This window comes from Trachemys scripta, chromosome 6 (genome assembly GCF_013100865.1).
Source record: "Trachemys scripta elegans isolate TJP31775 chromosome 6, CAS_Tse_1.0, whole genome shotgun sequence".
Classification (NCBI taxonomy): domain Eukaryota; kingdom Metazoa; phylum Chordata; order Testudines; family Emydidae; genus Trachemys; species Trachemys scripta.
This window is the reverse complement of record NC_048303.1, coordinates 67823488-67846168: the sequence shown is the minus strand read 5'-3', so window position 1 is coordinate 67846168 and position 22681 is coordinate 67823488. Positions and strand designations below refer to the sequence as shown.

At 39.6% G+C, this 22681-nt stretch overlaps 1 protein-coding gene across 1 annotated transcript in view; it reads right to left on the bottom strand.

Moving 5' to 3' along the window:
- YTHDC2 (YTH domain containing 2) overlaps positions 1-22275 on the bottom strand; it is a 47696-nt gene extending 25421 nt beyond the window's left edge. The window contains exons 1-11 of the mRNA XM_034774015.1: positions 21924-22275; positions 19312-19402; positions 18075-18271; positions 15968-16167; positions 10619-10785; positions 8202-8304; positions 6866-7022; positions 6139-6246; positions 4772-4920; positions 800-935; positions 208-334 (exon numbers count right to left, since the gene is read on the bottom strand). Coding sequence (XP_034629906.1) covers positions 208-334; positions 800-935; positions 4772-4920; positions 6139-6246; positions 6866-7022; positions 8202-8304; positions 10619-10785; positions 15968-16167; positions 18075-18271; positions 19312-19402; positions 21924-22107 — 1619 coding nt within the window. The 5' untranslated portion in view covers positions 22108-22275. The remainder of the gene's footprint in view (positions 1-207; positions 335-799; positions 936-4771; positions 4921-6138; positions 6247-6865; positions 7023-8201; positions 8305-10618; positions 10786-15967; positions 16168-18074; positions 18272-19311; positions 19403-21923) is intronic.
- Positions 22276-22681: the final 406 nt, after the last annotated feature.

The following is a 22681-nucleotide window of genomic DNA, read 5'->3' as shown; positions in this document are numbered from 1 at the left end:
GGGGAGAACGACGGGGGGGAAAAAAATCGAGAAATGACATTAGGCAGAAAGAGTAAAGAAAACAGGGTAGAATTAAAAAAAAAAATTAGTTTGTCAAGACTATAAGGTAACATTAATCAAAATATGCAATTATTCCTGGTTGTAAACTGAAAACTTGCCTATTTAGAAAACAAATCAGATTTTGAAAGAATTCAATTGTTTTTTTACCAGCCATTGGATGATTTGCTGTGGACATTTGCTCCCATTCCAATCAGCTGTTCTACCTGACTTAAGAAACCTCTCCCTGAAGCAATCATTAGTGCAGTTGCACTGGTTTCACTGTGTCTGTAATCAACTAATGAGGAAAAATTGAAACATTAGTGTTTTGGGCAAAAAGGAAATTCGTCAAACAATGTTACTGATTCCTCCAAACATTATATTTAGCAGCATTGCTAAAGTCCACCCACCTACGAAAAGATTAGTTTCTGGATGAAGGACCAAAAGATTCATTTTTCCATTGTTGATCCTCATGAACTTAACATTGTATTACACAAAATGATTCTATAAAAATATATACACTTCAAGAATACTGTGATAATAATCAATAATCAAGGACACAATCCATTAATTATACAAATCTTAAGTCAATTATCAAAGAGGTATTTGAATGTAAAATTAAACAAAAATTAAGAAACTAAAAGTGATGTAGAATTCATAGCACTTTTAACTCATTGCATTATTTTTTTATTTTGTGAAGTCTCTGTAGGAAGCTGCACAGCCCAGTAAGAAAAACAAGTTTACTGAAATAAGAGAAACCTACCACTGACATTTTCAGTTAAGATAAGGTGAAACACCTGAGCAAAGGCATCAACATCTTTATGCAACCATATATCGGAGAGACAAGAATCCATTTCTTTTATTAACCACGGTTCAAGGCAATTCACATCTTTTTCAGTCTGAAAAAAGATAATAGACTTGAAAAACAAAAAGTATTTGAATCTTCACTAAAGCAGTTGCTAATCTAATGTTTTACATTCTTCACACACCCACTCTCACCCACCCTCCGACTCACCCACCCCTCACTATTTTAATAATGTGATACTATGCCAATCCACTACATTATCACAGGAAAACAAGTTTCCAGCTTTCATAATGTCTGGAATTGTGGCATACAAAAGTCACATCCTCAAACTAAATTATTATTATTAAAAGGACAAGAATGGTAAATCTTGGCTCTACCTAAATAAAAACAAATAAAAGTTTTTAAAATAGGATAAGATCTAATGCTTTATAAGGATTTAACAGTTAAGTCATTTTCACTTATCTGTAAAAGAGTGGAAGAAGAAAATATTCTAAACAGCAACTGAAATAAAAACTTTTCATTTAAAAGCATTTGTGTCCCTCTAAAAAAACCTCCATATCAACAATTTCACTAGAAACCCATTTTCTACACTTATTAAACACAGAACTGTAAACATCACTGTCTCTAAACATGCAGAGCTATAAAATTTATAATTCTATACATACACCTGTACTTGTAGCCTATGCTTGATTCAGTCCTTTACTATATCAATTTTGTGACAAACACTTTCAAGGAGCTGAAAGTTTCTCAGATGAATACCCATATAATATTGGAGACCAGGACTCATTTTCACATCGTCACTCAAGACTGAGACACACAACAGTTTAAGAATAGACTACAAACAATGCCATCTAAATTAAACTAAACTAATTTGGACCTGCAAAGAGGGTTGTAAAGAAAGAAGTAACTTCAGGCAATTACTGCAAGTGAACATGTCATTTATTCCCTTCCTACTACTGCTTACAAAGGAACAGTCCCTTATTTTTAAATATATACAAGCGTAAGACTTCTATAATATGGTTTAACTAATAAAATGCTATGGTTAAAGGACATACCATTATAAGCAGTCTCATCTTTCTACATAACAAACACTATATATTAAGTAAAGATGATAATTGGGTGGCAGGTACAAAGTTTTAATCAAAAATACCTTTAATCTGTACTTGAATAAATTTGTCAGGACAGCCTTAAATCAGAATTTTTTATTGCATTTTTCCATCAAGTATATACTGTCAGACATTTAGATAAATAGCCAATGTTACTTAAGAGTGTGACACATTAAAGATTAACTGTAAATGGTCCCTATAAATCCATTTATTGTCTCAATGACTTCCATATCAACTTAGCTTAGTTTACAACAAAAAAGATGATTTTTCCAGTACTGCCAGTTCAACTTGAACTCTGAAAGGGATGGGTCACTACACAAGTATACGCAGTATAACTGTTTTGTCACTGAAGCAAATACGACTTAGAAGACACAAATGAGAGGCAGGTGTGTTGATTCAAGGAGATTTTTAGTCACTTTTGTGACCATAATAATATTTTAACATTAATTCATTGTTCTTATCAATGTGACATCTTCTGAGAGATATTCATTCACGCCTGCCACCAAGGGATTAAAAAAAGTCTTCCATTTTAAATATTACTGTTAACATTTCAAGCAGAGCACGCTACTTCTTCCACAGGTTTATAGGATCTATACATAATTTAGAGACTAACAAATTTATTTGAGCATAAGCTTTCGTGGGCTACAGCCCACTTCTTCGGATGCATAAAATGGGACATATATTGAAGAGATATATATATATATATAGACATACAGAGAGCATGAAAAAGTGGGAGTTGTGTTACCAACTCTGAGAGGCCAATTAAGAGAAAAAACTTTTGAAGTGATAATCAAGATAGCCCAGTACAGTTTGATAAGAAGTGTGAGAATACTTACATGGGGAGATAGATTCAATGTTTGTAATGGCTCAGCCATTCCCAGTCTCTATTCAAGCCTAAGTTGATTGTATCTAGTTTGCATATCAATTCAAGTTCAGCAGTTTCTCGTTGGAGTCTGTTTTTGAAGCTTTTCTGTTGCAAAATTGCCACCTTCAGGTCTGTTATTGAGTGACCAGAGAGGTTGAAGTGTTCTCCTACTGGTTTTTGAATGTTATGATTCCTGATGTCAGATTTGTGTCCATTTATTCTTTTGCGTAGAGACTGTCTGGTTTGGCCAATGTACATGGCAGAGGGGCATTGCTGGCACATGATGGCATATATCACATTGGTAGATGTTCAAGTGAACGAGCCCCTGATGGCATGGCTGATGTGATTAGGTCCTATGATGATGTCACTTGAATAGATATGTGGACAGAGTTGGCATCGGGCTTTGTTGCAAGGATAGGTTCCTGGGTCAGTGTTTTTGTTCAGTGGTGTGTGGTTGCTAGTGAGTATTTGCTTCAGGTTGGGGGGTTGTCTGTAAGCGAGGACAGGTCTGTCTCTCAAGATCTGTGAGAGTGAGGGATCATCTTTCAGGATAGGTTGTAGATCTTTAATGATGCGCTGGAGAGGTTTTAGTTGGGGCTGAAGGTGATGGCTAGTGGTGTTCTGTTATTTTCTTTGTTGGGCCAGTCTTGTAGGAGGTGACTTCTGGGTACTCGTCTGGCTCTGTCAATCTGTTTTTTCACTTCAGCAGGTGGGTACTGTAGTTTTAAGAATGCTTGATAGAGATCTTGTAGGTGCTTGTCTCTGTCAGAGATTGGAGCAAATGCGGTTGTAACTTAGAGCTTGGCTGTAGACAATGGATCGTGTGGTGTGTCCTGGATGGAAGCTGGAGGCATGGAGGTAAGTATAACGGTCAGTAGGTTTCCGGTATAGGGTGGTATTTATGTGACCATCGCTTATTAGCACAGTAGTGTCCAGGAAATGGACCGCTTGTGTGGATTGATCTAGGCTGAGGTTGATGGTGGGATGGAAATTATTGAAATCATGGTGGAATTCCTCAAGGGCTTCTTTTCCATGGGTCCAGACGATGAAGATGTCATCAGTGTAGCGCAAGTAGAGTAGGGGCGTTAAGGGACGAGAGCTAAGGAAGCGTTGTTCTAAGTCAGCCATAAAAATGTTGGCATATTGCGAGGCCATGCTGGTACCCACAGCAGTGCCGCTGACTTGAAGGTATATATTGTCCCCAAATGTGAAACAGTTGTGGGTAAGGACAAAGTCACAAAGTTCAGCCACCAGGTTAGCTGTGACATTAATCAGGGATACTGATCCTGATAGCTTGTAGTCCATCTTCGTGTGGAATATTGGTGTAGAGGGCTTCTACATCCATAGTGGCCAGGATGGTGTTTTCTGGAAGATCACCGATTGATTGTAGTTTCCTCAGGAAGTCAGTGGTGTCTCGAAGATAGCTGGGAGTGCTGGTAGCGTAGGGCCTAAGGAGAGAGTCCACATAGCCAGACAATCCTGATGTTAGGGTGCCAATGCCTGAGATGATGGTGCATCCAGGATTTCCAGGTTTATGGATCTTGGGTAGCAAATAGAATACCCCTGGTCGGGGTTCTAGACATGTGTCTGTACAGATTTGTTCCTGTGCTTTGTCAGGGAGCTTTTTAAGAAGATGGTGTAGTTTCTTTACATAATCCCCAGTGGGATCTGAGGATAATGGCCTGTAGAATGTGGGGTTAGAGAGCTGTCTAGCAGCCCACAAAAGCTTATGCTCAAAATAAATTTGTTAGTCTCTAAGGTGCCACAAGTACTCCTGTTCTTTTTGCGGATACAGACTAACGTGGCTGCTACTCTGAAACCTATTCATAATTTGTTTGTTAATATGTGGCTATAACCGTTACATAAGGCAATTTAATTTTATGTGGGGAAGAAAGGATAGACTACTAATATAGATATAGCATATTTGAAAATTGAATTCTGACAAAAAGAAAAGCATACCAATTGACTGAACACTGTGTCACCACCATCATCCAACAAGTCATACTCTTCAGACACACTTGGGACAGATCTCTGTCTTTGAGATTCTGGTTTGCTAGTGTTGTCTTGAGCAGAATACCATTCTGTAAGGGTGGTTTGCTGTTTCTCCTCTAAAATATTTATAATTTTAATAAAGCATTAATAAGCAAACATTTTATTATCCACATTTTAATACCCACTTTTATTTATTAAAGATAATTAACTTTAAAATTGTATTGGAGACATTACCATGCATAAGTACTTTCCAAAAAGCATACATAGTAACCCTGTGGTTAGAATGCTGGCTCAAATCCAGGGGCAGTTTCTAGTTACTAGCAAAGACCTTCCAAAGTTTCATTACTGGAAACCTTTGCTTTAAGAGTAAGGAATAAAGCCATAATATACAGAAGGCTCAATCCTGAAATGATCAGGACAAAGTACTATTGACTGTAATAGAAGAGGAGTTCCAAGTAAGGAATTACTACAGGAATGGACACAAAATTTCTTACTTCTCTGCAAGTAGAAAACTTTTGAAATGATTAAGAGGAATTAAATAGCTCATAGACAAACATAATAGAGACCGTAACTGGTCATTATACATATTTCTCAGAAATATAAAAGCTTAACTAGGTCAACAGTGATTTATCAGTTCTATATCAAGTGAGCTACATGAACGATGTACACTATATAATGATGCCTCATGTTAATGTTAAGTTTTAAAAGATATTTTGTTAATAGGTTATACTTTGAATAAGTTGGGGTTGGTTTTTTTTAAATAGGGACATGTATGTCTATTTAGCCTCACCATATAGTCATCTTTAAACTGGTTAATATTTGTGAGTTTTTCTAGATTCTACTTTTCTTAAATATCCACCAATTGGAAAGACAAACAAAACCCCTATATATATATCAATAGTCATTGTTTCTGTGCACTGTAGACATTGTGTTGTGTGGATACAATTACATTCTATACAATTACATTCCTATATGGTACCTGTTGATATTATCATGCTTGCAAACAGCTAAAAGTAAACAAATGAATTATGTGGGATTCTGCTTCATTAGAAACAGTAAAACAATGTTTACCAAGTGGAGAACAAACAAACAAAAATGTAAAAAAGAAAACAGCAGGAAATTAAGTGTTATTTTGAGTTTTTACAAAATGTACCACAAAAAAGTAAAACATTTAGGGCCAAAAAAAAAAAATGTTTGTTTTGATCCACTGAAGTTTACTATTCAATATTTTGAACAAAAATCTATTTCTAAACAAAAATGTTTGTCATGTTTTACTACTAGAAAACAGTTGCTACCAATGTCTCTTTTCCCCACCTCAAAATAAGTATACTAACCTCGCTGTTTTTCTTTTTTATATTTTACCATCTCTTTATTTGTATATCCTGTACTTCGTAAGGTATCTTCCAGAAACATCTCCTTAACGTCATATGGTCTTCCTTGAACTGAAAACAGAAATAATTAATATTTAGTATTTTTAGATTTTCCTTGCCTCCATTAGTTATCCTTAAATGATGGAACCAATACATCTGCCTTGGTATGGAGAAGAAAAAGATTTCAACAAATTTCTAAGGGCTATTTTAAAGATTCAATAATAATTCTTTCAATGAAAAGTTATAACTTTGGTAGGGGTTCATTTTATTCATAATACTGGAGTCAAGGCAGATGAGCATTTTACAAGAAGGTTGAAAATACCAGCTGAGAATTACATGCTCAAAGTTATCAGCGCTTCTAATTTTCTCTGCATCAAGCTGAACTCGTTCTCGTCTTTATACCCCACTTTATTCCTTTACCTCTAAAGCACAGAAAAAAATATAAAAATACTCTGTAAAAATAATGCACTAATCTGGAATGGTTACAGAAATGTTTCAAAATCCAGCAAGCTCAGGAGTGTGTGTCAGCACACAATTTCAACTTTGATTCGCTTAAGTGTCATAGGTTTAACAAAGCCTTATTCACATATTTTGTTATGCTTTAATGCGATAGATAAATTCTAGTTAGGAAAAAAATGATCTTAAAATTAGTCAGATTTAGTACTTGCAAATATGATATCACTTGACTTACTGTGTATCACTGGGCAGCTTCCAAAATATCTGATAAAGAGATTTACATCCAGGGCAGCACTAGAAAGAATCAGTTTCAAAGTTGTCTGTTTTTGCAATATGTCTCTTAACTTTGTTAGCAAGAAGTCACTGAATCGATCCCTCTCATGTACTTCATCCTATAACAAGAAGAAAAAGGACAAACATCCCAGATCCAGGATCATAATTTTTGAGAAAACTGTACCCTTTGCTAACCTACATAGATGGCCAATACATTACACAAGTATTTGTCAAAGGAAATACATCTTTATATCATGAAGTAAAAAACTGTAGAGAAGGGATTTTGCACAAGTATTTCAGAGCAGAATTTGCCTGCTGAATCTTATTATTAAAGATGATGCATGATCCACAAAACACTGCTAGATTTTTAGATCCTCAGTTGGGTTTTCAGACTGGCAGTTGCAAAACAATCTCTTTACTCGATAACTGAACAAATCTGATCTGGAAATCGCTGAGACAAACCTGGATCCCCACAACTTAATTTTTATAAAATAACTTTTCAGATTAACATTTACCATAAGAGCAACAAAAAAAAAAAAAAAAAATCAATCCTCCATGAAGGATAATTTAATCACAGCTAGCTGACTGGAGATTATTTACATCTTGTAACTTTTTCTAAAAAGTCAAAAAACTCAGAACCATTAAATTGTGAAGGTATCTTACTCTATGTAACCATGTGTTCCTATGATTACCTTTGTTATGCTTTCTGTTACAATCTAAAGCAACACACATTAAATTGGTGTAAGCTCTTTGGAGCAGGACCTCTCTGTATGTTTGTACAGTGCTTAACACAATAGGGTCATGATCCTGACTGTGGCCAGAGTGCTCAGCACTTTGCAGTACAGAATGCTATAGAAGTGTTGCTTCAATTTAGACTGCAAACAGAAATGTGAGACACATGGAATTCTGATACATGCTCACAAGACTCCATAGTAGCAACATGAGCTGTCCTAAGACTAACTGTATTTAGTTCCAAAGAATGTTGCAAACAATTCAGGATTCTATCCTCCCCTCATATCTGTGTACTCTTATTAATTTCAAATATATACTAAAAAAACTGAGCCCATTAAACTGGCAGGCAGTATTTTTAATGCAGAAAAACATACAAACACATGAACTACTATATAGACCAGCCAAAGGCAGCAAATACAGTAATTATGATTCATATTCTGCTCAGCTGACAAATATTTGAGACTAAATATATTATACAGCCAATTAATGAGAAAAAATAAGGCCTGATCTCACAGTTGTCAAGGCCTCTGGAATGTCACTCTACATGAACACGTAAGGGTTCTTACCACAATAACATGTGTCACAGTCGATAGTGTGCTGTCTCCAGCCATTAGCGTACGAAGTAATACACCGTTAGTGCAAAATGTTAGCAGCGTCTTTGGAGAAACCCTAAACAAACAGTTATAAAACAGACACATTCAGTTCTTTGCAGTGTTCTAAATTACATAGAATTTAAAATATGCAATCTATCTTTCATATTCTTATTAAAAATGAATGCTACTAAAAAAAAAAAAATTAACACCTGGTCACTAAGAAATGACTCCTTAACGTAAGGTCAGATTCAGAGTAAAAATGCCTAAGATCAGAACCTTAAGAATATACCTGTATGCCAACCTGATTTTAATTAGATGTAAAAATCCATAGGATGGCTTAGTTTGTAAAAACATGCTCTTGAACTTTCCAGCTTATACCACTGAAAAATATTTTCAACTGTCAGTGCTTGAAATCAGCCAGGTCACACCAACCTGGCTTGCAAGCCAGTCTTTTTAGGCTACAGCTACACTAGAGAGTTTACAGTGGTGGAGCTACAGCGATGCAGATGTGCAGCTGTAAGTTCTCTAATGTGACTGCTCTAAGCTGACAGGAGAGAGCTCTCCGGTCTGCTTAACTATCCAGCCCTGCCAACATAGCACTGTCTATATAGCGCTTGCATCACTCTGAGGGGTGGCTTTTTCACACCCGAGTGCCATAAGTTATACTGCAGCAAATGCTAGTGTAGACAGAGCACCAGAGGCTTCCATCTTGTTCTCCAGAATCTCAGCTCTCATGTCAGTAGAGCCCAAGTGATTATATTTTAAATATCTGCAAAACTTTATTGTGCTCGCATCTCATTTTGGTGCCTGCATTAGGCAAAGCGAGGTGTGCGGGCAGAGCCTGGGAGACTGCCACTACTTTTCCCCCACCAATTCAAGCCCCAACAAATGCTTGACTAACATCCACCTCTAGCAAGAGTTTTTTTCTTGCAGACAAAGGGAGACACACAGGATAACAGCTAGGAATCCATTCAGCCTCTCAAAAAGAAGAAACCAGCCTAAAGGTATCTTACCTCTCCATCCCTAACTTACCTCTGTTCAGATTGACACTGTGACTGCCTCTCCAGCTTCTCTTCCTGGGTACCCACCGCCCACCCCCCTCCCCCCCGTCATCTAATGCTTAACAGGACTAAAAAAATAAACTACTTTCCCTCCCAAATGCTCCCTTCTTCTCCTCTTATCAATTACTGTTGGAAATTCCACTATCCTCCCAGTCTCTCTCCCATTCCCCTCGCACATTAAAGCTCCTTCTAGAATCCTGTTAGTTCTTTTAGGAGATATTGCCTAGGAAAACACCTGCTCCTGTCCATCTCTGCCACCAAACCCTACAGAAACTAATTATTCCTATCCTCAGCTACTGCAACCTCCTCTTCTCTGGCCTGCCGGACAGACACTCATTTTGCCCCAGCCCTCTTCAGACTCTCAAAACGGTCTTGCAAGTCCATTTTACTGGACATTTTCATAATCTTTAACCCCTCTTAAAAACCCTTCACCAGCTTCCTGTGACTTTCTCCATCAAATGTATGCCTCTGTATTCATCTTCAAGGCCACCTACCTCCTTCATTGCTCTGCTTTTGTCACCTTCTGCACTCACCTTAGCACCTCCACTCCACTGAAGCTGCATAACTAGCCAAGACCTTAGTGTCCTCCTCCCACTTGTCCCCACACCTCCTTCTGAATGGCACCATATGCCTGGAAACCCCCAACCCCTACGTCCTCTGTCCAGCCAATCTTCTCCCCCCCCCCCCCCCCACTTTAAAAAACACAGGTCTTCCAACAGTTTGATAAACCTCCTGCTGAAAGGGTTAGCTAATGAACAAATTAAACAAAACAGGCAAGGGTTCAGCTAATTTTTGTTTCCTCCTATTTTCTACAAGTTTAAACACTATTTAGTGTGTATTACGTAATTATTTAGGACACGGCCCTGTCTTACTAGCATATCTTCAGAGCGCCTAAGACTTTCAGAACTACACAAATAATGAATCAAAATAAACTTTTTTATTTTCACTAAAATGAATTGGGGTTTTGTGCTTGAGGAAAAACTTAGATCCACATTTCCTCAAATTATTATTTATTTCCAGATCAAACTAAGGCTGAAGTTTTGCGTCAGCAGAGATTTCTGGTTTTTGCACCTTCATAGACGTCTGATCAGATGGAACTTCGTATTTTATACTTCATACAATGTAGCCAACTATCTGTGTTTCTTTGATCATTTATTATTCAGCATCACAGATAAGCATGTTGCTTAAATGACATGAGATAAACAGTACCTGCCCTGAGGAACTTAAATTCTAATTTTTCTTCAAAGAGTTAGATGCATTCATGCAACTTCTTGGTGTGTGTGGTTTTTTGGTTTTTTTTTTTTTAATATATAAACATAATATTTATACCTGCTTTCTAATCGGATCTGATAGCCAATTGTCTGGCCAATCTTTTCTCTCCTTTCTGCGGCAACCCTTTCAGCCACAGCAATAGCTGCCAAACGTCTTGGCTGAGTGCAAAATATGCGACATGGAATTCCATTTTTGTAACAGTCATCAAGAAGGAATTGAGGAATCTAGAAGAAAGTGGATTTGTTTTTTAGTTTGATAGCATTGCAACCTTTCTACCTTAGCAGACAAAATATATAACTGAGCAGCACCACTGAGTAAAGCAGTTTGCATTGGCTCATTTTATAAAGAAGAGATGGAGATTCAGTCTAATAGCCCATTACAACTCTTTTTTCATTATTCATTTTAGGCTATTTTGGGTGTTTAATACTGGTACTCAGCACGAAGGAGGCAGATCACCATAAATCATTGCAGAAATAGACAAGAGGTGAGAGGTCTGCTCTCTCCCTCTCTGTCGTTTATTATTGAGAGGAAAGATCAAAGCTTCTTACCCTAGAGGCCAACCCCCATCACTGCAAGGGTTTGGGTGCTGAAATGTTTGACCTTTCTATTCTCTCCTCCTACATATTAACCTTTCTTAGGAGGCTCTGCTGAGACTACTCCTCCTGTTGCTGCCAAATGAAAAACACACAGGGATCCCTCTCGGATTCATAGCAGAGGGCAGAGCTGGTTCCTGATACAGGAAGAAGGCATCCAAAGCCAAAAAGAAATTTTTCTTGGAGTGTTTAATAGACCCATAATGGGCTATTACTGACAAAGTCAGGGAAATATTACAGGCACCTTTCAATTTGATTTTAGGTAGAGGACGTTATTTTGGGCTCTAGCCTGTTTAAGAGAGAATTTGAAACATTTCAGATGCTGTTTTCTCAAGTTCCTGACCCAAAACAGTGAGATAAGGAGCACTGGTACACAGGATGATCTAACAAAATTTTAACGATGTTAAATTCCTAACCAAATATATAAAAGAACACTACAATTCTCTTAAAAGGGAAATAACACTGCAATTTTGCCATGACAACTTTTAGGAAAAGTTTCATGTAGTCATAGTAGAGTTTAAGAAAACTCTACAGTCATTATTTAAAATAAAAATAAATACCAAATACAGAAAACAAAGATTTACTGAATATGTCTGCCCTTTCTGCATCATGACTGACAATTTTACTATCCTCATCTAGTAATCGATTTATGCCATTGTTAGGTTTTGATTGTTTCTAATATATTTAGAAAATTATTTCTTATGGTCCTTAACCCTACTGACCACAGATTTTCCACTGATCCCTTTCTTACCATTTGTCTGCATTTCCTAACTGTAATTTGCAGTCATTTCTATCAACTGTTCTGTATGTGTGCATATGTCAACAATTTCTTAATTGCCACTTTCACTTCCCCTCTAAATCAGGATGGGTTGGGCCATAAAGCAAAAAAAATAAAACCAAGAATTGTTGACTCTTCTGGGATAAATCCTGCTCCCTTAACCTTGCATTGGAACTTCCCATGTGCATAAAGTAAGCAGGATTTGGCCCTGTGTTCTTAGGTCAGTTCACTGTGTTAAAAACACAGCACATAATGCAGGGGCCATAAACTACAATAAAAAAAGTGTACGGTTGGAACCTGCCTGGAGAGGTCAAAGTCCAGCCCCCCACCCAGGATAAAGTATACTTTAGACCATCTCTGACAGGGGTTTGTCTAACCGGTTCTTAAAAATCTCCAATGATGAGGATTCCACAGCCTCCCTTGAAAGCCTATTCCAGACCTTAACTATCCTTATACTTAGGAAGTTTTTCCTAATATCTAACCTAAACCTCCCTTGCTGCAGAGTAAGCGGATTACTTCTTGTCCTACCTTCAGTAGACCTGAACAATTGATCACCATTCTCTTTATAACAGCCCTTAACATATCTGAAGACTTATTAGCTCCCCCCTCAGTCTGCTTTTCTGAAGACTTAACATGCTTAGGTTTTCTTAAATCTTTCCTCATAGGTCAGGTTTTCTAAACCTTTTGTCACTTTGTTGTCCCTCTGTGGACCCTCACCAGTATGTCCACACCTTTCCTAAAATGTGGCACCCAAACCTGGACACAGTACTTCAGCTGAGGCCCACCCAAGCCAAGCAGAATAGAACAATTACCTCCCAGGTCTTACATATGATAGTCTTGTTAGTGCAACCCAAAATGATAACCACCTTTTTTCACAATTGCATTGCATTGTTGACTCGTTCGATTTTGTGATCCCTGCCCGTATCCTTTTCAGCAGTACTAACACTTCGCCAGTTATTCCCCATTTTGTAGTTATGCATTTGATTTTTCCTTCCCTAAGTGAAGTACTTCACTCATCTTCATTGAATTTCATCTTGTTCATTTCATAGCAATTTTCTAATCTGTAAAGGTATTTTGAATTCTAATCCCATTTTCCAAAGTGTTTACAACCAGTCCCAGGTTGGTGTCATCCACAAATTTTATAAGCATACTCTCCACTCAATAGTACCTAGGGCTATCGATTAATCGCAGTTAACTCAGCGATTAACTCAAAAAAATTAATTTCACTGTTAAATAATAGAATACCAATTGAAATTAAATATTGATTTCTATTACAACATAGAATACAAAGTGTACAGTGCTCACTTTATATATTATTTTTATTACAAATATTTGCAGTATAAAAATGATAAATAAAAGAAATGGTATTTTTCAATTCATCTCATACAAGTACTGTAGTGCAATCTCTTTATCCTGAAAGTACAACTTACAAATGTAGATTTTTTTTGTTACATAACTGCACTCAAAAACAAACAATGTAAAACTTTAGGGCCTACAAGTCCACTCAGTCCTACTTTTTGTTCAGCCAATCACTAAGACAAACAAGTTTGTTTACATTTATGGGAGATACTGCTGCCTGCTTATTTACAAAGTCACCTGAAAGCGAGAACAGGCGTCCGCATGGCATTTTTGTAGCCAGCATTACAAGGTATTTACATGCCAGATATGCTAAATATTCATGTGCCCCTTCATGCTTTGGCCACCATTCCAGAGGGCATGCTTTCATGCGGATGATGCTTGTTAAAAAATGATGCGTTAATTCAATTTGTGACCAAAGTCCTTGGGGGAGAATTGTATGTCTCCTGTTCTATTTTACTCGCATTCTGCCATATATTTCATGTTATGGCAGTCTTGGATGACGACCCAGCAAGTTGTTCATTTTAAGAACACTTTCACAGCAGATTTGACAATGCAAAAAAGGTACCAATGTGAGATTTCTAAAAATAGCCACAGCACTCGATCCAAGGTTTAAGAATCTGAAGTGCTGTCCAAAATCCAAGAGGGACGAGATGTAGAGCATGCTTTCGGAAGTCTTAGGTCTGGTCTATACTACCCGCCTGAATCGGCGGGTAGAAATCGACCTCTCGGGGATCGATTCATCGCGTCCCATCGGGACGCGACAATCGATCCCCGAATTGGCGCTCTAACTCCACCAGCGGAGGTGGTAGTAAGCGCCGCCGACAAAAAGCGGCAGAAGTCGATTTTGCCGCCGTCCTCACAACGGAGTAAGTCGGCTGCAATACGTCGAATTCAGCTACGCTATTCACGTAGCTGAATTTGCGTATCTTAAATCGACTCCCCGCTGTAGTGTAGATGTACCCTTAAACGAGCAACACTCAGATGCGGAAACTACACAACCCGAACCATCAAAAAAGAAAATCAACCGTCTGCTGGTGGCATCTGACTCAGACGATGAAAACGAACATGCGTCGGTCTGCTCTGGATCGTTATCAAGCTGAATCCATCATCAGGGTGGTTGAAACATAAAGGGTCATATGAATGTTTAGTGCATCTGACATGTAAATATCTTGCGATGCTGGAAACAGCTGTGCCATGTGAATTACAAATGTCCCCTGAAAGGGGAAACCGGCAACAAAAAGCAGGCAGCATTATCTCCTGCAAATTGCAACCAAACTTGTTTGTCTGAGCAATTGGCTGAAGGAGGACTGAGTGGACTTGTAGGCTCTGAAGTTTTACATTGCATTCAAAAATAAAACAGTTACAAAAGTAGAATTATGTACAAAAAGTAAGTTCAACTTTCATGATAATGAGATTGCACTACAGTACTTTATAAGGTGAATTGAAAAATACTACTATTTATTTTTTTTTACAGTGCAAATATTTATAATAAAAAGTGTAAAGTGAGCACTGTACACGTATTCTGTGTCGAATACGTAACTGATTTCTGTAATTGAAATCAATATATTTGAAAATGTAGAAAATATCCAAGAATACCATTTATTTAAATATTTTATTATTGTTTAATCACGCGATTAATTTTCTTAATCGCTTGACAGCCCTAAATAGTACCAACTCTTGTGGGAGCCCACTAGATATGTGGTTTGCTGTCACACGGAGGACATATCTAGTGGGCTCCCGCAAGAGTTTGGTACTATTTAGGGCTGTCAAGCGATTAAGAAAATTAATCGCAATTAATCGCGTGATTAAACAGTAACAGAATACCATTTATTTAAATAGTTTTGGATATTTTCTACATTTTCAAATATATTGATTTCAATTACAGAAATTTTGACTGTGTCAAAAGCCTCACTAAAATCAAGATATATCATGTCTAGAGCTTCCCCCATTCACTAGTCCAGTAACCAGCTGACCTTCAGTTTGTGTCTCCACCATGACAATTTGCATTTTTGTTAATTTACATCTAAAAGTATTTGTAGTAGGAGAGTGTCCTTAGGCATTGATTCTGCAAGTTGATCCAGATGGACACACTGAAGTCAGTGGAAATCCATACAAAGGCAGGAGTTCACTCATGTGGATCAGCTTGCATGATCAAGGTCTTTGAATAACTCTTCAAAACTGCTGATCACTTTAAAATTTTCTACTTCTCAGACTAGGCTATTTGGTTAGGAATTTACACTGTTTTTTGTATGGTCTTCAATTTTATTACAATGGGTTTCAATCTGACCTGCTCAGGAAAGTTTATTAGGCTGCAAGGAGAAAAAAAAATGAAACAAATAAAACATTTTAAAATGCATTTTGCATTGTCTGAAAAAAGTCTAACTATATTGTTGATTAGAAAGATGTGAGAAGCACAGAAGCTTAACCGTTTAATATAAGCACCTGATTTCTGTCAAATATTTCAGCTGCAGAAGAAGACAGAAAATGTGATTTATTTTAATGGAGAACCTTTCCACTAACAGGCCAAATAAATGCCAGAGTAATATGAAGAGATCCCATTTAAATAAATAATGTTTTAGGACTTCATTTTGACACACAGATAAAACACATATGGTTAGTCCAACAGTATAAAGAACTAATTCTGTCCTTTTAATTTCATTAAGCGAAAAGACATACCTGAGTAGTTTTTCCTGATCCAGTTTCTCCCACAATCAGAACAACTTTATTTTCTTTAATAATTCTGACTATTTCTTCCTGTTTTTCAAAAACTGGTAGAGATTGCCTGAAGGAATCAAATTCAGATTCCCCCCTTTTCACAGGAATCTGAGGGATGCCATTGTTAAGTCGCCCACTTGTCTTACTCATTTCTCTGTTCTCTAAGAAAAGACAGAATTAATGACATGGCACCAAAGGTGTCCCCCAAAACGCTATAACTCAATGCAAAACTGAACACTGATTTTATTTTAGAAACCTCTGTATTAACAAAATACCACGTTTCCATGTTAGTGCAGTAAAATATTTTAAAGTGATAAGTGAACATGTTCCAGAACGCTGGTGGAAGTCATTCTGTTTGACAAAAGGTTTCTGAGAAAAAAAAAAAAAGTTAACCTTCCCAATATCTCACTGCCAAAGTCGGGAAAGGCTACAAGTGCTGAGAAGACATCAGACTCAGCACCACAGGGAAAGAGAGCAATACATTATATTTAAAAGCAACGCATCTAGGGAGAGGTGGCAACTGACTTAAAGAAGCTGACCTGTGAGGCTACCATGCTGGCCTTAAGTCTCTCCTGCAGACCCATTTCTTCCACAGTCCCTAGAGAAGTTATCATATATTAAAATAATAAATGACTAACGATTTTTTAAACCACTCCACCATGATGCATACATGCCTTCTCTGAGTTAATGTATAATCATATTGTAACCCATGTGCTTCTTATCCCACTCCTTTCCTAATGATTTGTTGGCCATATTCATTGTATCCATGTTTAAATTAGTCCCAAATCCTGCAGACAGAGTATGTCTACAGTACAATTATAAACCCGCAGCGGACCCTGGCCAGCTGACTTGGGCTCATGGTATTAGGGCTGCAGCACTGTTTAACGGCAGTGCAGACTTCCAGGTTCAGGCTGAAGCCCAGACTCTAGGACCCTGAGAAGTGGGAGGGTCCCAGAGCTCAGGCTGCAGTCCCAGCTGGGAATCCACACTGCAGTTAAGGTCCCCAGCAAGCCCAAGTCAGCAGGCATGTACCTGCTGTGGGGTTTAATTGCAGTGTAAACATGCTCTTAGACATGTGTCTAATTTGGAATATGGTAAACTGATTTTGCTGAGTCTATACTTCTAAATATACAGTGTACGGTGCCACATATTTAACACTAGCACATACCATAAACATACAAGGATCATAAAAATCTTTAGCATAAGAGGCTATTCTGCAAGAGTAATATCAAACTACCTAAAAATCAAACTATTGATGTTCATCACTATTGAATAAACTAAAAATGAATTCTAGGTAGGTTTTCATGCTTCTTGCAAAACATCAATTCAAGCAGTTTTAGTATAAGCTTACTGAGAATGTCAAATCTATCAAGAAACATCTTCGCACTATGAAAAAGTCAGAAGATGCAAATTCAGTACAAACTTGAGTCCTTTATTTCTACTACTTCTTCACACAGGCTAACAGACTGAGCTGGACAGGAGCAAACAATTGGCTAAGCAGGCTGGATAGGTAAATAGACTTACTATTTGTACACTACTATATCAAATCATACACACCCTTCTTCATAAAGCACTGCCACACGGTTATTAAACAATGGCTCCCAACCACACAAAACTCTAGTTTTGTTAACCTTTTATAATTCAACCTTAAGAACAAGAGGTGTGCAGTATTTAGAACCATCATAAAATCTGTAATATCAAATGAAGTAGAGTTTTCTGTGCACCAGACCAAACCTCCTATACAGAAATACAATTAAGCCCTCATAGCTGAATACCTCTTCAAGTAATAATCCTGTTAAAGGTCAGTGTTCTGGCATTAGAGAATTTATCAAATGTATATTTGAACTAGTTCTGTCATTTAGTGGAGATTTAAGAAGTCTGAATTGTAAACTCTTTAGGTTATGGACCATGTCTACAACTGTATACAATTAATATAATACAAATACAAGCTTCCTTCTTATTTTAATAGGAAAAAGTCAATAATATAGCATGGAATGAGAAAATGAAAAGCGCGTTATTTTCCAACAGTATGAACTCACAAACTCTTATCAGATTATACTGCACATACCAGCTTCAACAGCAAACACATTTCCTCGTTCTGTTTTTGGTAGAAGTTCAGTGCGTTCTTTATTGGTCACAGGAAATCTCTGAATTAGGCTCCTAATAGCATGTTTTGTATTGGGGGTCAAACTACAGGCCATTACTGTATGAGCCAATTCTGATCCATCTTTCTTCTTTATGGTTAAATATCTGTTTGCTCCTTTTCTGAAACACAAACAAACAACAAAAAAATAAATTTTTCATTTCACTAGGTAGTAACTGTTTTATCTGTAAATACAAATCTTCTGACAATTAACTCCTAAATTATACTGAGGTGATCTACAAAAAAAGTTAAGTCTAATAATATAACAAATACCACAAAAAACACACAGAATAAGAGAAGCATCCAGCACACGATTAAGAGATCCAACAGGATGCCTAAGCAAAAGGTCAACCTGGTTTTATGATTCTGACTCAAAGCTCTGCTATTATCTCAGTGGTCATGATCAGGCTTTTGAACCTTGACAGTACCCCTTCAGAAGTTATTTCAAGAATCATAGAAGAAAAAAAATGTTTTGCTCAAACTCAGTCTCTTAGGATGCGCTTCCCCAACTGATCTATCAGCAAGTCCAGATTTTTATGTCCTTTATACACACTATGCTCTGTTTCCTCTTCTGCTGTGTGACCCTACAACTTTTGGGCTTTGATCATCTTCTGTTTATCTCAGCTTGAAAGGGGCCCTCTGTATGAAGATTTCCCCTTTTCTACTTAGAAGATTGAAATGTGAAGCGACTTGGGGAGTAAACCCATCCCTGCAGTACCATCCAACCCCTTTCCGCCATTACTCTGTACAGATGCTCTCACAAATTTCTAGGAGTAAGGGAGGTGCTGCTCTCGATGATATGTCCCTTACCAAGCTCCCAGTCTCCATGCAGAATCTGGGTCAGGTGGCAATGCAGTTCAGAGTGGAATGACTCCTGGCTCTGTGTGTAAAGAGAGTCCTTTCTTTGTCAATTTCACGGATCCATAAGGTAGAGAGGGGGCAAGGCTTCCCAAACTATACAGGCCCCAAATTCTATCAACCAGAGAACTAATGCTCAAAGAACCCTGAAAGGAACCTCAGTATCTCTTCCTTACTAGACTCTCCTGAATGATCTGGCCCTCGGTCAAACTACAAGAAATACTGGAAATATATATTGCCTTTTAAAGAGATATGTGGACTTTCATTTTTAGTAATGAACACAACTAATCTCACATTAACTTACCCTTTACTTTTAGAAATCAGACCAAGAGACTGACTCAGTCGGTGAATAAATGCTCTTTCAGTACTAGTCAAAGAAGAAGGAAATTCCATTTCTAGAAAATTAAAAAAAAATTAGCAGATATAACCCAACATAAATAGCATATTACTTCTCCCCTATTTCAAATAAAATGAGAAATATTTGCTTATTTCCATGCCAAAATAAGCAATCTCACCAAGAACTAGTGAGCAGAGATCTTTAACCTCCAAAGTAGCAGCCGTGTTAGTCTGTATCCGCAAAAGAAGTACTCCTGTTCTTCTAACCTCCAAACAAATTAGTCTCATTTACCTTCTCCTAAGAGGGGAGGCCAACCTGTAGCTCCACTTTGTTAGTAAGAGGTTTCAGAGTAGCAGCCGTGCTAGTCTGTATCATCAAAAAGGACCGGAGTACTTGTGGCACCTTAGAGACTAACAAATTTATTAGAGCATAAGCTTTTGTGGACTACAGCCCACTTCTTCGGATGCATCCGAAGAAGTGGGCTGTAGTCCACAAAAGCTTATGCTCTAATAAATTTGTTAGTCTCTAAGGTGCCACAAGTACTCCGGTCCTTTTTGTTAGTGAGAAGTATCTTCCTCCTTACACATATAAAACCCTTGCCACTACCTACTGTAGTGGTTCCTAGCTTTTTCAGGCAACTGCAGTTATTTGCCAGGCCCAGTGTAAGAGCTCAGTGGTACAAGTGCCAGGGAGTCATATCACCCTTGAATATTTTGGCCTATATGGCATTTGGGCACTTAGAGGACTAGGATGCTACAGGAGTTCATTATGTTGGGCTAGAGCTGACATAACTGATAGGATACAAAATGCAATAAGCATCCATGGAATCTCAAAAGAGAATGGGGCGGCACACATGCATGAAGTACCAGCACTCGAGACATGTTCTAGCCATGAATATTATAGCTCAGACATGACATACTGCCAGCTCAATCACCCTAAATTCACCTCAATAGTTATTCCTATTAATGCTAGAATGATTCTACCTGCTTCCCAAACCAAGAGCCCCACAGTGCCCTCAGAGAGCTTTGGCCACCAGAATGGGGCAGCGGAAGGTTATACTGCTGCCCTATTCTGGTGGCCAAAGCTCTCTGAGGGCACTGTGGGGCTCTTGGTTTGGGAAGCAGGTAGAATCATTCTAGCATTAATAGGAATAACTATTGAGGTGAATTTAGGGTGATTGAGCTGGCAGTATGTCATGTCTGAGCTATAATATTCATGGCTAGAACATGTCTCGAGTGCTGGTACTTCATGCATGTGTGCCGCCCCATTCTCTTTTGAGATTCCATGGATGCTTATTGCATTTTGTATCCTATCAGTTATGTCAGCTCTAGCCCAACATAATGATCTCCTGTAGCATCCTAGTCCTCTAAGTGCCCAAATGCCATATAGGCCAAAATATTCAAGGGTGATATGACTCCCTGGCACTTGTACCACTGAGCTCTTACACTGGGCCTGGCAAATAACTGCAGTTGCCTGAAAAAGCTAGGAACCACTATAGTAGGTAGTGGCAAGGGTTTTATATGTGTAAGGAGGAAGATACTTCTCACTAACAAAAAGGACCGGAGTACTTGTGGCACCTTAGAGACTAACAAATTTATTAGAGCATAAGCTTTTGTGGACTACAGCCCACTTCTTCGGATGCATCCGAAGAAGTGGGCTGTAGTCCACAAAAGCTTATGCTCTAATAAATTTGTTAGTCTCTAAGGTGCCACAAGTACTCCGGTCCTTTTTGTTAGTGAGAAGTATCTTCCTCCTTACACATATAAAACCCTTGCCACTACCTACTGTAGTGGTTCCTAGCTTTTTCAGGCAACTGCAGTTATTTGCCAGGCCCAGTGTAAGAGCTCAGTGGTACAAGTGCCAGGGAGTCATATCACCCTTGAATATTTTGGCCTATATGGCATTTGGGCACTTAGAGGACTAGGATGCTACAGGAGATCATTATGTTGGGCTAGAGCTGACATAACTGATAGGATACAAAATGCAATAAGCATCCATGGAATCTCAAAAGAGAATGGGGCGGCACACATGCATGAAGTACCAGCACTCGAGACATGTTCTAGCCATGAATATTATAGCTCAGACATGACATACTGCCAGCTCAATCACCCTAAATTCACCTCAATAGTTATTCCTATTAATGCTAGAATGATTCTACCTGCTTCCCAAACCAAGAGCCCCACAGTGCCCTCAGAGAGCTTTGGCCACCAGAATAGGGCAGCAGTATAACCTTCCGCTGCCCCATGTCCTACCCTGCCCTCGCCCACACAAACACCCCTACCCAGATCACCCCCCACAACCCAATCCATCCCATAACCCCCCCACCTCTTGCCTAGGTCACTGCCCCCCAACCAAAGCCCTGCCCTCCTTCCCCATACCTCCTGCCCAGCCCCCCCAACCCAACCCCTACCTGACCCCCATCCCCTGCCCTCCTCACACGCTCCCTCCCCAGATCACTCCCTCCCCAGACAGACAGATCTCCCTGCTCACCCAGAAACCCCCTCGGCCCCCAGCCCCCACGGGGCCTCACGCACCGACTCCCTCCCAGGTGCCTCCACATCATCCCGACCCGCGGTCACCTCTCTGGTCCCCGTAGCGGAACCGCTCCAGGGCGATGTTCACCGCGATCTTCACCTCCTCGTCGATGCGGATGTCCTTCAGCCCCCTGGCCCGGCTGCTGCCCGAGCCGGAGGCTGAGGCCGGGCCCCCGCCGGACAGGGCGCTGCTGGGCGGCCGGGGGGACACGCTGCTGGGCCGCGACATCTCCCTGCGGGGACGAGACCCTCGCTCCCAGCCCGGCCCCGGGGCTGCAGGGCTCCCGCTGGCGGCCGGGGCAGGCCGCGCGCGCACCTACCGGCGGCCGGGTGACCGGGCAGCAGTCGAGCCGATCCTGCGGGGCTCAGAGGGAAAGTGAAAGGGGCGGGACCAGCCGCGACGCGTTGATGACGTCCCTTCAGGCGGGGGCGGGGCGAAAGTGGCACGCAGGAGATAGGACCGGGCGCCGCGCGGGACGCATGCGCTGGGGGCGGCCGTGTGAATCCAATCACAGCCTATGGGGCAGCGCGCGGGCCTCTAGTCCGCAGCTATGTGTCCCGGCCCCCGCTGAGCGCCGTCACCCCGGGCGCTCACTCACCTCACCTGGCTGCCTCTCGTGCCGAGGAGCTGTCTGTGGGCGGGCTCCTCCCCACGTGAGTCAGGCTGACGCTCCTGCTGCTATTGTCTGCCCCTGTTTCTGAGGCAGGGTTCCATGCGGGTTTAGCCTCCCCGGCAAATCGGCCTAGGGCTACAATTTCCGAAGGGCCCCGCCTCTGATTTAAAGTCCCTTTCGCCCCTCCCC